This window comes from Phyllostomus discolor, chromosome 11 (genome assembly GCF_004126475.2).
Source record: "Phyllostomus discolor isolate MPI-MPIP mPhyDis1 chromosome 11, mPhyDis1.pri.v3, whole genome shotgun sequence".
NCBI lineage: Eukaryota > Metazoa > Chordata > Mammalia > Chiroptera > Phyllostomidae > Phyllostomus > Phyllostomus discolor.
The window spans coordinates 71,412,263-71,429,300 of NC_040913.2; the positions used below are offsets into that span (position 1 = coordinate 71,412,263).

Sequence of the window (17,038 nt, forward strand, 5' to 3'; positions counted from 1 at the left end):
TGGACAGTTTTGCAGGGCTCCCCTAAACTACATTTGCCATGAGGTCTGCCTGAAAGGAAAATCTCTCCAGGCATCTCCCAGATAGACCTTTGGTATGTTTTCTGGGTCTTTCCTCTGATTGCTACTTCTTATAACTCTCGGGGGCATAACTCTATCATTTTTCTCCTTCCTTCTGTATTTATCACACCTTATAATCCTATCTATGTCTGTATCTTGAATCAGGGCATCCTCATGTTTGAGCTTTGTCTTTCATAAAACCAGACAGATGCTGTAGAGCTCATAGAGCCCCCAGCTCCAGGGCCCCCTCCATCATGAAGCCTATTTAGCAGTCTCTGCCTTATCTAAGGGACTAATCACACCCACCAATGAGAAGTGACCATATAGTTCCACTTTTTTTTAAGATTTTATTTATTTATTTATTTTTAGAGAGGGAAGGCAGGGAGAAAGAGAGAGAGAGACATCAATGTGCCATTGCTGGGGGCCGTGGCCTGCAACCCAGGCATGTGCCCTGACGCTTTGGTTCGCAGCCCGTGCTCAATCCACTGAGCTATGCCAGCCAGGATATATATAGTTCCATTTTTGAGAGTGACAGAGGGTTCTAGAATTCTTATGCCACAACCAGTGTCCCTCCTTTGGACACAGTAAGGATTCAGAATAGGTTTATCAGGGAAGGTGGTGAAGAAAGACATGCATCTAACAATTACCTCTAGGCAAGGCATGGCTTCTCTGGCTCCAGCACCTGCTGCTCCGCTGTCTTTTGTCTTACTAAACCTGGCCTTTCTGAGACTGCCTGACCCCTGCAGGAGTTTACATTTGCCACCCCCCCCCCGGGGCTAGGTGAGCTCCCTGATGCTTCCTTTTCCTCTGAGCCTCTGCCAGGCAGCTCTCTCTGCCATGAATATGTCTGTCTGTGTGTTTTTCTGTCTGTCATTTTCTTTCTCTCTCTGCCTAATTCCTATATATCACTCAGGTTTTGCCTTTAGCTGTCCTTTCCCCGGGGCAAGCTTTGCCTGACACTTCAGTTCTGAGTTAGGTTTTAGATGTCTTTTCATGAAACACTGCATGAGTGTATAAAACCCATCAGTGGGTATATCAACCCATCTTTCTCCATTAGATCACAAGCTCCAGTGGGGGCCACGACAATGTCTGTCTTGTTCCCCCAGATATTGCGTTGTCTAGAACAGTGCTTGTTTGTTGAATGGACAAATGGTCAGTTACAAGTTTTACAGGAGTGGGGAGAAGGGAACAGCTCTGTGGGCTAGAACGCAAACCCCTTTCCTCAGGTATAAGCCAACAGGACAAGGCCTATGCTTATCTATATAATTCACAGAAGGGAAAGGGACTGAATGGGAAGTAAAACTCAGACTAATTTCTCATTTAAAAAAAAAAGGTGCTGTAGGTGAAAAGATACCTTAATCCCAGGTACTGCTGCTTTCTCCACCAAAACAGTCACCAGTATAAAACCACGCAGGCTTTCTCCCCCAGGAAATGAGAAAAGGATGTCCAAGTTCCTTGGGAAGGAGATGACCGTATGGTTAAAGAGGCTTGGACACCATGAGTACGCATGGCCCATAGGTCCCCTCAGAGTTAGACCAGTTCACCTGATCCAAGGACTCTCAAAGTCCAGCACAGCCCTACTGGTCCCAGACCATCCCCCTAGTGGAGCAGCTGAAGCGTGAGTGGGCAGGTATTTCTGATTTTTCACAGGACCAGCCTGTGGCCCACGACACCATTCCTGTCAGGAGCACAGACGCTTAGAGTCACAGGGACCATGGGTGGGCGACAGTTGGCTCCTTGCTCCTTTTATGCAGCTTGCCCAAGGACACAGAGCTGGTTAGTCACAGGACCAGGTGGGGAACAGTGCTCTTTCTAATCAGTATTCTTTGTTTTGTACAGAGTGAGAGCTAGAAGACTGTACAGAGGAATCACTTTTAAATGGTCTGTGATCATATGAATTCAAATATCCTGCATACACAGCCAGCCTACAAAGCTTAAAAACATTACTTTGTAAATCACTCTTGCTTCTAACATTTTAAACATGAGAAGAAAGGAAAAAATGAACATAAAATAAAACTAAGCCAAGAATGCCGTTGTTCCAGCAGTTATATTATTGTGGGAAAAGGTGCCTTCACCCTTTCGTCCCTCATTTCCTGAGCTACAGCTTTTACACTGAACCCCTTCCTCATGCTGAGATTTGGTAATGGGAGAGGCAATGCCAATTTATAGGGTAACTTTACTCTCTGGAGAAAGAGGAGCCTAAGGAGGTCAGGGCCAGACCTGCCTCAGGAGCTGGAGTCCATGTACCACATTATTTCAAAGGAATTCCTTTGTAGCGTGGCAGCATCTGCCTGCAGTGCAGCCTTTCACAGAGCCGGGGTGGGGAACAGTGCTCTTCCCCATTATTACAAGTTTGGTGAGATGAGAGATGTTTTGCAGATCATTAAAGAATTGATGAAGTTTGTAGTAGTTTTTTTGTTTTGTTTTGTTTTTGTGTTGCAATGTACTTCACCTGTTTTATTATGTATAGACTAGAATTATATAATAAAGAAAATTAATCCCCTAATCCCTACAAAGCAGAGGCAACCACTGTTTAATTTTGGATGGTTAATTCTGGCACCTCTCCTTCTAACCTTATTTTTGTATTCACTTGTATATAGCTTGCATACTGTCCATACAATTGGATACGCTTTCGTTCTGGGTTTGTTGCAATCGTGTAAAGTTAGCATGGATTCTCCAGTGCGTGAAAGGTTTCTGAGAACTCACCCGATGTCCAGGAGCCTAGTCAAATTTCAGTTATCGACAACCACAAATGAAAAAAAGAAAAGAAAAGAACAAATCAGTTTGTTAACTAGGGTCACATGTGCACAGGCGCACACTCACGTGCAGATGCACATACACTCACATTCATGTGCACACAGGCTGTGCCGAGACTACAGGCCACCGTGTGACAGAGAGTGAGCCAAGCCTCAGCCCATACGTCAGCCCCAGAGCATTTAACCAGCAGCATCATGATAAATCATGCTGCTCATTTTATATTTTTGCAACTACCACAAATCCATATTTTTGTTGTAGGTACTCTACTCCAACTCCCATTTTAACATCTACTTTAGATCAAGTTCAACCCTCTCACCAAGATTTTTTCTAATTTCAAAGCCTACACTGATGTAATTTCTTAGGAGTGCTGAAGGATCTATTGTCTCTGTCACTCTGCCATTTGTCATGAATTGCTTTGTTATTTAACCACTCCGGGTGTACTTCGCTTTCACTTCTCTATTTCACTTACCTCTGTGCCAGGCATATTAAGAGACTCCAAAAAATGATAGTCAAGAAGAAGAATAACTACTGAACCCCAGGACTGCATCTGCATCTCTGGGGCTAAACTAGCTCTGCGTTCTCACCCACTGAGAAACTAGCTTTTTGTTGCTGTGTTTTTTACTTTAACATCCTAGTCCGGTCATTTTCCCCTTCAGCCCTCCCCATCCTCTCCTTCTCTTTGAATTAGAGATTCAGTTTATTAAATATTCGATGTCTTGATCAGGATCATTTCTCTGCATCTATTTCTTTTGTTTTTTCTTTCTGTCCGAAGTCTGAGCCAGATTCAGCACCTTTCCATGGGAATATTAGTCACCAATTTTGTTATTAAAGCAGAATTTGTCAAACATCATAATCCATCATTACAGAACCCAAAATCCCAGGGCTCAGAAGTCCTTAGACAGATGAGATGGTCCAATCTCACTCCAAGGAGCACACGAATTAGTCTTAAAAGCTATGTTCTTTATGAAACACTTAATTCTTTAAAGAATATCCCCATCATCTGTGGCATTCCTCTATTTACCCACAATACTTATGCTAAAGAAGTTCTTCCTCACAAATAAGTTAAATGTCCCTTTAGCTATTTTAGTAAATAACAGAAGTGCTATCTCTTGCATCTATAACCTGAAACAAATTTGGTTGTGAACATGAAAAATGAAGTTCAAAGGGAAATTTAATACTTTGCCACTTCCTACTCTATTCTATTTATTGGATTTTCTTGTTTTTAAAAACTCATGCTATTTTTCCTTTAGACAGATGCCAATATCCCCAATCCAGCTGTCAAAGGAATTATGCCAGCTAGGTAGAGTGGATAGCATTATTAATCAAATGTTTAATCTGACACACCTAGAACTAATCTAATCTCAACTCATACATAATCATTCATTTCCAATCACTATATAATGATCACTTATGGAAGTTCCTGGTCCTAACTTGACTTGAATGGAGGGCATGTTAGGGGATGACTGAGGCCTGATTATACAGGAGCCTGATTATAAGGTCCAGTTGAGAAATTAAAATTTGATATGGCAGCAAACAAATAAAACTGGTCTGCACCAATGCATTCAGTGTGCGTTGAGAGGAAATTTCTGGGACCTGTGATTTTTGAATTTGTATTCACATTTGTTGGGAGCCGACCAACAGCTGACCTTTGACACAGTCGGGTCAGATGAGATGCATCTGCACAGCAGATGTGGCAACTGTGGCTGGATCTCCTTTCTGTCTCTTCCTGTATGCCTGTCCCCGCTAGCAATAGGTGGTGGTATTTTTAGATACCTGTGTGTTATAACAAAAAATCTGCATGATGCCTCTGATTCTGCGTGAAATGACTTGCTGACGGCAAAATAGAGACCCCTAGCCACCCTAGTGCTGCCTACTTCCCCCACCTGGGAAGTTAAGGACAAAATTAAACTATGGGCAGACCAACTGCCAGAACACTGGAGGAAGCTGTTGCTAGGAATGTTTCTTAGGGAGTCACCACCTGAAAGCTTAAGATTTATTAGAGCCACTACCCCTCCCATACCCTGGACAGGAGTATAAAGAAGGAAGGAGTTCTAGATGAAAATAATAATCTCAGTACATGGAAGTGAACACAAAACATGCCCCCCCAAGATGTATAAATCAAAAAATATAGGCAAAAAATCAGTTATCTAATTGAGATAAATTTAATTTTAATGGATAATAGTTGATTTCTATATACCTGTAAATCACCCCTTGCACCCTTTTAATTTAGACCAATTCCTAGAATTTTAATAGATACCTAGTTACTACTTGGCACCTGGAAGTTTGTGCCCATATAGTTTCGTTGGCTAACTGATTAATGACCCTCTTGGTCAGAATAACCTTTGTTTAATATGGTTGATCTGCGGGACTTCCTGTACTTTTCGGTTATTTCTTTGTTTAACATGATTGATCTGTAAAACTTTCTGTTTTTAGAAATTTTTTCTGTGGTAACCATTTCTGTTTTAACAATCACACTACGCATTGAATGTTGTAAAACCTCCCCTATGAAAATAAAGATTGATTTTTCTCAATGAGTTAGTCAGGCCCAGAGAGCCTGGCTGCCCTCCGGCACCCCACCCGGTGTCTCGCTTTAGTCTCTTGGCCTGAGCTGTGCATCCTTCGGGGACCCTGAGACCCCGCCGAGGCTGGATCCCAGCACACATTCATCTCTTCTTTGCGACCATAAAACAGACAATAAGTATGGACATCTTTATTCACAAAATAACTGAAAATAGCTGGGCCTTTCTGGCAGGGAGTATATGAGTCACAAGATTGTCTCTTACTCAGTTTCCATTTGTTCAAATCCGAAGCACTCTCTCCTTTTCTTACCTTTCAGGGTCCTTTGTGGTCCAGTTCGTCAACACCAAGTCTGTGTGGACCAGGATAGGAGGGAGTCCCAACTTCCTGGAGACTTCCACAAAGGGAAGGGCAAGATTCCTTGGCAGAACCTTTTAGATGTAAATCGTGACAATTAGCATATTCTAGAAAGAATGCAGCAGGGGAGGTAATTGTGGCTGTCTGTCATTCCAGCAATCCTGTGGTAGAGAAGCAATCTGGGGATAAACTGGGATTATCTGAGTATCTATCTGTATGCACACAGTTTACTCTCATGTTTTGTTCTGTTAACTGCCTAGTGGATACATTGCTTGTGAGTGCAATCTGAAATGTATGTGGAAAACTGTAAGGTTGGAACACACATATACATCTAGTATAGAATGGTACCCAGATATTAACTATACAAAGAAGGGCATTATGAAATGTTTAAGCATAAATTAGGGGCTGAAGTAATGAACAATAGGAAAAATCTATGTAAATCTATCTGCCTACCTACATACCTACCTACCTACCTATCTATATGCATAGATGTGTAGATATATGTGTATAAAACTAAGAGCATATATGTGTATGTGTATTTACATGTACACATGTATTTGTGTGTGTGTTTAGGTGTCAGTGAGAGAGAGAAGTGGGGAGGGGAGAAAAGCTCATCCTGTGTGCGCACTGACTCCATCAGGCACCTCATAAGTCAAACCCAATAACAACTTCAAATGAGTCACCTCAAGGCAGTCCCCATTCAACCTGAGTTATCTGAGAAACACTCTGAAGAGCCTTACCTGCCCATAAATCCAGGAAAGCAACTCAGATTCATGGAAGGATCTCTATTTGCAGACAAGGCTAGTCTAGATCCCAAAAAATACCCTTAGATTTCCTTTTTCCCACTTCCATTTTATTTACCCTTAAGATAGCAATATCTATTTAGAAGCCTTGCTTCTGCCTTTTTTATTTCTTACAATATTTTTAAATCGACTTGGGACAACTGTTTCTTAGGTAAAAACAATAAAGAGCTTTAAAGAGTTTTATTTTTAATGTGTTTTATTTCTTTATTTTTAGAGAGAGGGGAAAGGAGGGAGAAACAGAGGGAGAGAAACTTGCTGTGCATGTGCGAGAGAAACAGCGATCGGTTGCCTCTCTCAAACCCCCAGCTGGGGACCTGGCCGGCAGCCCAGCCAGGTGCCCTGACTGGGAATCGAACTGGGCCACAGGCTGTAGCTCAGTCCACTGAGCCACACCACCCAGGGCAAGAGCTGTAAAGAGCTTTAAAATTCAACCTTAAGTCAGCTTCCCTCAGGAGGCACGGTATGAGGAGGACAGTGCAGAAGAGAGGTGTCTACATAGATACAAAGAAAGTAAGATCGGATCCGAGGCCGAGGGCAGGGGCTCACTGGGCCTGGAAGCACAGGAACACACCTCGAAGAGGGTGGCGCCATCTTCTGCCACTTTTCCCTACCCTTCCCTGAGGTGGTGGTATGGCTTGGTATGGTTGGAAACCCGGCTGGATGTTCTACTGTGGGCCTAGATATCAAACTTTCCAACCCTAGAAACATGATTTTTTAAAATTATATATATTGACTTTTTAAAATTTTTATTAGCAGTTATTTTATGTTAAATTTACTTCTGGGCCATAGGTTTTGGTTTCTTCTATTTCTTCTGAGATACCTTTTTCTTCCATGCAGCCTCCTCTTCTGGTTTAGGAACAATCTGCTCTTTTTCAGTGAGGATCATCGCAATGTGGCAGGGAGAGCTCCTGTGTGGGTTACTCCACCCACAAGCTCTGCAAGTGCTGCACTGCCTCTTGGGAGCTTTGTTCACCTGCATGTGCTCAATGACCAGAGAATCTACATTTAAACCCTTAAGTTCAGCATTGCTGTCTGCAGTTTTAAGCAAGGGCAGCAAACATTCAGCAGTCTTTTTGGACCACTGACCCTGCATCTAGAGCCATACTTGTTTGGCCTGGGCATACCTCCCAACTCCACCATTGTAACACGGAATGGCACACACTGCTTCTGTGAAGTGACATCCTTCAGATACTTGGTGGCTTTCAGATCTGCATACCTTTGATGGCCTGGGCAGTTTCACAAGTGTTCTTAAAGTGAACATGAACATTTGAACCTCCACTTATATTACTTTCTGGGGTTTTCTGGGCCAAGTAGATAATGAACTATTTTCAGAGGTCACCTCAGACTGCTGCTTAGAGGAAGTGTTACACTGATACTTTTAAAGTCCAAATGAGTTCTGTACTTTCTGTTTTTTTCTCACAGGGAGTCTCAAGTAGTCACTTGAGAGATAAGAGGTGAAATCAACCAGGCAAACAAAACGGGCTCAGGCCACTCCCTTGACCGGAGTGCGCCAGAACAGGAGAAGCTCCCTGATTTCTGGGAAAAGTATATTTGTCTCACATCAAAGGCAGTCCTCTTTTATCCAACAGTTAGTGGAACTTGGGGACTTCACGTCTCAAGGTTCAGGCTGAAACTGTAAAATGTTATGCAAAGATTCAGAAGAGATGTAAAGGCATTATTAGGAAACAAATCGGTAATTGGTAGTGAGCAAGCAGTGGTGTTGTGAATGGCAATGCACGCCTCTGGAAGAAGGAGTTCACATTAGTGAAATTAGGAGGTTTAGGGTCTGGCCTTGGATTTCCCACAAACTTGCTATCTGACTTGGACTTCTTGTAGTCCTCAGCTGTCTGTAAAATGGGCACAGTTTAGCTCTGCTTACCTTATGGGACTATGAAAATTGACTGAGATAATACATGTACTAGGAGTATAAAATGCTGTAAAGTGTGAACTATTGTTAAGTTTTTTAGGAGATCTCAAAACTTGCTTTCAAATGCAACCCTTCAAACATTCTGGGAAGTGGGTATAAGAAAAAAATAGATTCGAAAAGTAATAAAGGATTACCAGTTCTAAAGAAAATTCACTTCCTAGTCAGGGAGAAAAAACTCTCATTTAAATGGGCCCTTTGCCCTTCTTTCAGCTGACACCCAAGAAAAGAAGAAAGGACCCATTTTCCAGGCAATCACCGTTTGCCTGGAAATCACCCGCATTTCCAGGCAAGCAGACAGACCTGCCTGATGACAAGATATCTGTTATGCTTTACCTGTTCAGGCTGTGTCTCTCCTTCCTGCCAGATGTACCCCATGGTAATAAAGCTCAGGACCACGTGGGCCAGGCGCTGTTCCCGATGACTCTTGAGGAACTCACAGTTCAGAAGGGGCATCTGTCCAAGAGAATCCCCAAAGATTGTCAGTTGGGCACTGTGACTAGAAGGAACAGTTCTGTTTCAGTGCAGGAACCAGGCTCACCCATGTCTCCCCTGATCCTAGGATGGTGCTGCAGGTATTCCAAGCTACATTGTTGTGGAAGCAGCTAACCACCCCACCCAAGCTCCCCAGTTATCCCCGTGGTTGTGCTGGACACTGGTCTCCATCACTGAGGTGACCACTTGGTTAGAGTGTTCCACAATACTCCACTCAAGATCACTTATTTCGTGGGAGTCCCCAGTGGCACCTTTTACCATCCCGTCCTTTCAGAGCACCTCTGCTTATTTGGCATCTTAGACCCTAACAACAGCCCTGTGCTGTGGGCAGCAATGTCTTCATGTAATTAATGAGTACAACTGTCACCCCACAGAGGGTTCTTTGAGGTGCTGCGGGAAAGAATTCAGGGACACACACACAGGAGAAGTTCAAGTGGCAGTGGCAGGATTTAGTAAAGTGAATGTATACTCTCAGAGGGAGAGGGAGCGGGGCAGGCTCCAGGAGTGACTCTCGGGAGATCTTCGTGTGAGTTTTCTTACGTTCTCTTGGGCTGGGGAAAGAGCGGGTTACTTTTGAACTACACAACCCCTGAAAAGAGTGGACTTATTTTTCAACTATTCAACCCTATTTTCTGATTTTCTTTGGGTGGTGTCCTGCCATTTTGGCTCTTACCCATTATTTTCCAGATTTACCCACAAAGTGGGTGGAAAACCACAATGCTGATTTATTATAATCAGGGTACAACTGAGGAGAAGAATTTGCTTCTGCTCCCAGTTCCCCCTCCCCAGGATGTCTTCGGTTCTCCCCAAGCCTGCTGACCTGGTGGAACGTTGTCATTTCCTCCTTGGGGTAATAGCAAACGACTGACCTGATGAGCCAGGTGCTTTGCCCCTGTTCACTCTCTCTTCCTTCATTAATATCTAACCAGCTGCCTACTCTCTAACAGAACAAGGGCCCATAGCATTAGGAGTTCGATGAAACCCTTAGAGGGAGGCAGCTGAACTGGACCAACTGGTTGTCCAGCCCTCGGTTAAACACTCCCAGTGACCCTGACTGGGTCTCTTCACCTCTCCACACCTGTTTCCTCCCTGCAAAATGTGTCATCTGGAAGTTTGCAGGTGGTGTCCTCATTAAAGGCAACACCCTGTACAGAAGTTAGTTATCACTGATAGCAATGCCCCTGCCAAACCACCAGTTTCTCAGTTTTGCCTGGGTCAGCCCTGCCTGTCTTCGCTGACACCAAACTCCCCTGAGCTCCTGCTTCCAGGCACAGAGCCCTCAGCTTGCCTCCTTCCTCCATCCCCTCTGCAGCCCTAGAAACAGCCTGATCTGGATCATCCCTGGTGTTCCTCTCTAGGTCAGAAACCCCTGCAGGAGTGGCTGTGGCCTTCTTGTGTTTCTCTTTAAGCTACAGGCACCATCAAGTGAGCCGGAACCCACCCCCTCCTCCTGCCCTGGCTCCTCCAGCCAGGCACAGGGCAGCTGACACTGAGCCTCTCGGAAGGAATCCTTCCTCCTCTATCCACTGTGGGGCAGCCTTTCTTAATCTGAATGCATGTTCCGTTCTCTTACAAACTGGCTCAGAAAAAATCTTCTACTTAATGTGCCCTAGGCCTGTGGGCCGGGGGCAGCAGGGAACTGCTGAGATGTTGCATTTAACAGAAACCAGCCCGAGAATTGTAACAGCAGTTATTAAGTACTTATTGTAAGACTCTTACTAAAGAGCGTCCAAGGCACAATGCTAAACACTTCCTGTGCAGGATGGTTTTTTGTCCTCCGCCAAACCCACAGGACAAAACTGGAAGTCAGAGAGGGCGAGGCGAGTGAGCAGGGTCACAGAGCCTGCGGGGGCTGAGGCAGGGGGCCGTTTCCATTGCGCTGACAGCTCTGCTCCCTCCTGTCAGTGCTGTCCGGTGGACACAGGGAGGCCACGGGTAAAATTTTAAATTTCCTGGAGGCCACATTTTAGAAAATAGTGAAAAGATCCATGCATACTGTCGCAAAGGGTAAAGTTTTCTTCTTTTTTTTGCTAAGTAAAATAAGCCACTCAGAGAATGACAAATACCATACGATTTCACGCATATGTGGAATCTAATGAACAAACCGAACTAACAGGGAAGATGGGGACAGACTCATAGGTGGAGAGCAGAATGACAGCTAGTGAAGGGTGGGGAAGAGGGATTAAACCAAAAGGAAAAAGGATTCATGGACAAGAACAATGGTGTGGTGATCGCTGGGGGAAGGGGGAAATAGGGGACTAAAAAGTAATGGAAGAAATATAATAAAGATTAAACAAAATACAAAAAAAATTAAAATAGTAAAAATAGTGAAATTTTATTAAAATATTTTTTACCTAGGTCAATGTATCTACAATATTATCAAGCCAACATCAATATAAAATACTGAGATGTTTTGTAGTCTCTTTTTATAGTAAGTCTTCAAAATTCAGTGAATATATTACATCTCAATTTGTTTTAGCCACATTTCAAGTGCTCAGTAGCCATAAGGAGCTATTGGTTACCTATAGTGCCATCTTAAAGTCAAGGAGTGAGGTCCAAGTTGAGGATGTTCCTCTTGGTTAGAGGTTTCTCTGAAACATATACTTATAAATTAGTTTCAGAAATGTTAGCCTGTATCCATGTTAACCTGTATCCATGATAAACAAATTTACCAACTAGAGTTCAGTGATTCAGCCTTACAGATTTAATTACTCATATAGATTCCAAGCACATCACTTACCATAGTGATTTACGTCAGCTCCTTTCCCGCCCCCCCCCCCCCCTCTTTCCTGAAGTTGTCCTGCATCTGTAACACAGTCAAATTCGTCATCGTCTACATTCTGTCCCAGGATCCCTCAACATTCTGTTTAATTGTTGCATACAATTTACTCTTTGTAATGTACAGTTTTGGAGTTTAAAAAATGCACAAGAGTCAGGCACTCACCAGCTGAGTACAATACAGAAGTTTTATCACCCACGAGTCCCATTAGTAGTATATATTTTATTAGTTATACATATTTTAGTAGTAGAATATATTTTGGTGGTATATATTTTATTGATTCTGTTTCTTGAAAGAACCCTGACTAACCCCACCTCCTTGTACAATCACATTGGAAGTTGGGATTTCAACATACGAATTTGGGATCTACACAAACATTTAGTCCATTATACTCAGTTTAACTCTTCCCCTGTTGAGGGGACATGTTGGTTACCTTCAGTTTGGGTGCGTATGATTGCAACTGTTACAAACATTTACGCACAAGCTTTTCCACCAACATACATTTTCAGTTTACTTGGGTAAACACTTAGGAATGTGCTTGCTGGGTCAGATGGTAAGTCTACCATTTAACTTTATAACAATCTGTCACCTGTGTTCCAAAGTAGCTGTATCATTTTGTATGCCCACCAGAAAAACGAACAAGAGTCTCTTTCGGCACAAATCCTTAACAGTTAGTTATTGATATGGCCAGATTTTTTAAAATGTTTTAGCCATTCAGATAGATGTTCAATTGTCTTTTAATACTATTATAAACAGTCTCGTGTTATTCTGCAAGTAATCTAGTTTTATTTTTATTGTTTCATGATTAAAATTTGCAAATTTTTCTTTGTGTTCTAGAAAATTGGAAATGTCACCCATCCCACTCCCCATTGTCTTTCTAATGGAATTAAATCGGATCTAAAAAATGGCATTTGTATGAGGTTGAAGATTTGCTTTGCCTCTCCCTGCACTACTCTGCTTCTGAGAGTTCTGTTTTCTGGGTTCGAATCATCGGTTTCCTTTTCTCACACATCCTTTCTGATAACTGGCATTTCTTTCACTTTTGCTTTATGCTTCATGAAAACTTTTTACAGAATGTCCTAAATTACCACTTTTTCTCCAGTGGATTTGGGCTTTTATTACTATTTCTGTTTGTTGTTTTTTTCTTGCTTTTCTAATAGTTCCTTTTATAGAATATTCTGTTATGTTTAAGAAGTAAATATAATTAATTAGACATCAATTATTTTTAATTAAGAATTTGCATTAATTAAGATGTTAAAATTTTTTTAAGAACTGTTTATATTTTGTTTTGTATTGGAGGTCATTGGCTGTAAATGTCTAGCCCCTTTACAGCTCTTTAACAATATCTCTCATCTTGGGACTGCACTTAGCAGGCATTCAGTAAGTCTTTTGAAGTGAATTTTTAATTATATACATTAGATATGTATTAGTGAAGGAGAATTTTGGAGAGTGGAAAACATTTTTTTGTATCTTTAAAATCACATGGCACTTCAGATTGTGAGACTGAGGCAGATGCCAAGAGACTAATGGGAAGTATAAATATGAACTGAACGCTACTATTATGTGACAGGAAATAGGAAAGCCTACTTCAAAAGTCATCTAGTCTTCACAACAATTCTATGAGACCAGAATTTCTCTGATTTTATGAATAAGGTAGCAGAATTATAGAGGTTATTCTCGTGTTATTCTGCAAGTAATCTAGTTTTATTTTTATTATTTCATGATTAAAATTTGCACAAGCAACTTGTTCAAAGTTATACAGCTACTACCTGAAAAAACCAGGACTCATACTCAGGTCTTCTAGAATCAGACTCTATATTCTTCCTATCATATCTTCTTAGTATTCATGCAGGTTTATATCAGTTCTCCTGGGACCAAAAAATTTCACTGTTCCTTACATACTCTCAGAAAACGTTTATCTTATCCGAGACTTCCAGCAAGGTGGAGGCAGAGGTGGATGCACCGTACCTCCACATACAACCAAGATTAGAACAACAACAATTTAGAGGTAGAATAACACCCAGAACTGACAGAGAATTTATCTGAATGGAAGTCGGACAGCCAAGAAGTTGAAGTAGACCCGTTCATCCAGACTGGTAGGAGGGGCGGAGAGGAGCAGCCGGGAGCGGGTCACGGCACGGAGAGAATGGGAAGAACTGGGTGCATAAGGCGACCGGGAGCACATAAAACACCTGGAGCACGAAAGATCAAAGCGGGTGGACCCTGAGTACGCAAGCGGTAACTGGCGGACCCAGTGAGGCGGCGATTGTGGACCAGGGCAGAGCATGCAACCAAGGATCCCAGAGAAGGGACTGAAGTTCCAGGAGATCGGAGCTACCACCATGGTTCCCTCCCACTCCCGCCTCCGCCCCCACATACAACATCACAATCTAGCAACTGGGGTGCCCAGCCCCAGTGAACACCTGAGGCTCCGCCCCTCACCGTAATGGGAACGACCAGACCAAAAAAAAAAAAGAGAGAGAGAGAGAGAGAGAGAGAGAGATGTCTCAAACAGAAGAACAGATCAATGCCCCAGTACTCATCATTTTAAGCGACCGAGAGATAGCCAATCTATCAGATGCACAGTTCAAAACACTGGTGATCAGGAAGCTCACAGAATTGGTTGATTTTGGGCACAAATTAGATAAAAAAAATGCAGGTTACCATAAAAGAGATGAAGGAAAATTCATGGAGAACCAATAGTGATGGAAAGGAAACTGGGACTCAAAACAATAGAGTGGACAAGAAGGAAGAAAAAAAAACAACCAAACAGGAAAGAATGGAGAAATAAGAATTCAAAAAATGAGGAGAAGCTTAGGAACCTCCAGGACATCTTTAAATGTTCCAACATCTGAATTATAGGGGTACCAGAAGGGGAAGAGGAAGAGCAACAGATTGAACACACATTTGAACAAATAATAAAGAACTTCCCCATTCTGGCAAAGGAAATAGACTTTCAGGAAATCCAGGAAGCTCAGAGAGCCCCAAAGAAGTTGGGCCCAAGAAGGAACACACCAAGGCACATCATAATTACATTAGCCAAGGTAAAAATGAAGGAGAGAATCCTAGAAGCAGCAAGAGATAAGGGGACAATAACCTACAAAGGAGTTCCCATAAGACTGTCAGCTGATTTCTCAAAAGAGACCTTACAGGCAAGAAGGGGCTGGAAAGAAGTATTCCAAGTCATGAAAGACAAGGACCTATATCCCAGATTACTCTATCCAGCAAAGCTTTCATGTAGAATAGAAGGGCAGATAAAGTGCTTCTCAGATAAGGTCAAGTTAAAAGAGTTCATCACCACCAAGCCCTTATTTTATGAAATGTTAAAGGGACTTATCTAAGAAAAGAAGATAAAAAAAAAGCATGTATAGTAAAAGGATAACAAACTCACAATTATTAACAACCACACCTAAAGCAAAACTGAAAGAAACTAAGCAAACAACTAGAACAGGAACAGAACCACAGAAATGGAGATCACATGGAGGGTTAGCAACAGGGGAGTGGGAGGAGCAGAGAGGGGAAAAATGTACAGAGAATAAGTAGCATAGATTGCAGATTGAAAGTAGATAGGGGGAGGGTAAGAATAGTATGGGAAATCTAGAAGCTAAAGAACTTATAAGTATGACACATGGGCATGACTAAGGGGGGGGATATGGGTGGAAGAGGGTGTACAGGGTGGATGGGAATGAAGAGGGAAATGGGACAACTGTAATAGCATAATGAATAAAATATATTTAAAAAAACATTTATCATCTTATCCCATATGTACCTTATTTTTGGACCATAAGACACATCTAGGTTTTAGAGGAAAATAAGAAAAAAATTTTAAGCAAAAAATGTGGTAAAATATTTTAAAACATAAATAACATAATATTTCACCAATGTAAATGTAAACAGAACTCAACAGCAGCATTAACAACCATTATTCCTCCCAAATTTGCGGGCAGGAGAAGTGCATCTTACAGTCCAAAAAATATGTTATTTACAGACTTATCAATTATTCCTGCAGAACCTGACAACCCTGACCTTATAAACACAGAAAGTCTCTTGACTCTACTGTTCTGTGAGGTTCCTACAGTACAATCGAGGCAAATTCACTCAGAGGCAGGGGAGCACTGACCACGTGACGTGAAGTGAGGATGCTGAGAATTTCTATGCTTGTCCTTTCTCAGAGATCTTACCCATCAGCTCGCCTGCAAGTTACAACCAAATTGTCTTTTTAAACAAGTTCTTGTTGAACACCTTGGAATATGTTCCAGGAATTATTTTGTGCAGGCTGTGGAAATGGTAAGGAAACACATGTCAAATCAGGAATAAGACACTTGACTCTTCAGGAAAGGTGAGACCATTTTGTCTATAAGCTCAATGAAAATGACCGCTGTCCTTCTGTCAGTAGACCCAGTTCCTCAATGCTGAGAAAGAACAGTGGCATGAGGATTTCAATAGAGTGGGGAAAAGGGGTCAAAGAGTAAAATATAAAAAAAATACATACCTTGTTCACGTGAGCTCGAAGCTGGTGACTCTCAATCAAGTGGGGAAGTTTGTTGGCAATTTCCATCCAAGGTCTATAATGATCTGGAAGCTTTTTCTGCATTCAAAACAGAAACATCTCTGTATTTTTAGGCCTCTCTGAGAAGCACTTCAGGGAGCAGCTGCTCTCAGGTTCCACTATATGCCACCGGCCCTGAGCTCAGCAATGTGGATGCAGAGATGAGTAAAATCTTTGTGTTCAAGGAACATAGGGCTTACAAAGGGAGAAAAAAAATGTATTGAGATGTATCTCAGAATAATGTGTTCAATTACTGATGTGTGTATAAGTTTAAGAACTTGGAAAGAGGAAAAAGTGGTTAATTTATCAACTGTTGCAGGGAATTAAAGGGAAATGTATGCAGAAATATGACAGCTGGGGCCAGCTATAGAATCTGAAAGGGACTTTTCCAGGTGGAAATTTGAAGATGGCAAGGCAGTAAAAACAGAGGAGACAGTCGATAAATAGAGATAATTGTGCTTCTTGGGATTATAAATGATTCCTTGTTACTAGAATATAAAGCTCAAGAGAAAGGGTGATGGAAGATGGGACTACAAAATGAGATCAAATGTGCTTTTTATAACATACATAAGAATTTTTTTATGTAAGATGATCCCATTATTTGATTTGAACTTTAGGAAGTCAATTTGATTTGTAGAATTTTAAGATATGTAGTCAGATCAGGAAGCCTTTGAAATACTGTTGAAGGACTAAACGTAAGCAGTGGCACTGGATTTGGAAAGGAGAAGACATGCATTCAGAAAATACTCTGAAAGTAAAACTGAAACGACATGATGATTAAATTTAGAGGCGGGGGTGCT

General features: G+C 41.9%; 1 protein-coding gene and 1 pseudogene across 2 annotated transcripts in view; both read right to left on the reverse strand.

The window, feature by feature from the left end:
• The window catches only part of IDO2 (indoleamine 2,3-dioxygenase 2), a 49,509-nt gene that overhangs the window by 16,033 nt on the left and 16,438 nt on the right, over positions 1 to 17,038 (reverse strand). For both annotated transcript variants that reach the window (XM_028526746.2, XM_036011577.1), the window contains 5 exons: positions 16,182 to 16,277; positions 8,752 to 8,871; positions 5,644 to 5,762; positions 2,764 to 2,778; positions 1,412 to 1,511 (listed from right to left, as the gene is read on the reverse strand). In XM_028526746.2, coding sequence (XP_028382547.1) covers positions 1,412 to 1,511; positions 2,764 to 2,778; positions 5,644 to 5,762; positions 8,752 to 8,871; positions 16,182 to 16,277 — 450 coding nt within the window. The remainder of the gene's footprint in view (positions 1 to 1,411; positions 1,512 to 2,763; positions 2,779 to 5,643; positions 5,763 to 8,751; positions 8,872 to 16,181; positions 16,278 to 17,038) is intronic.
• LOC118497444 lies at positions 6,813 to 8,698 on the reverse strand (annotated as a pseudogene).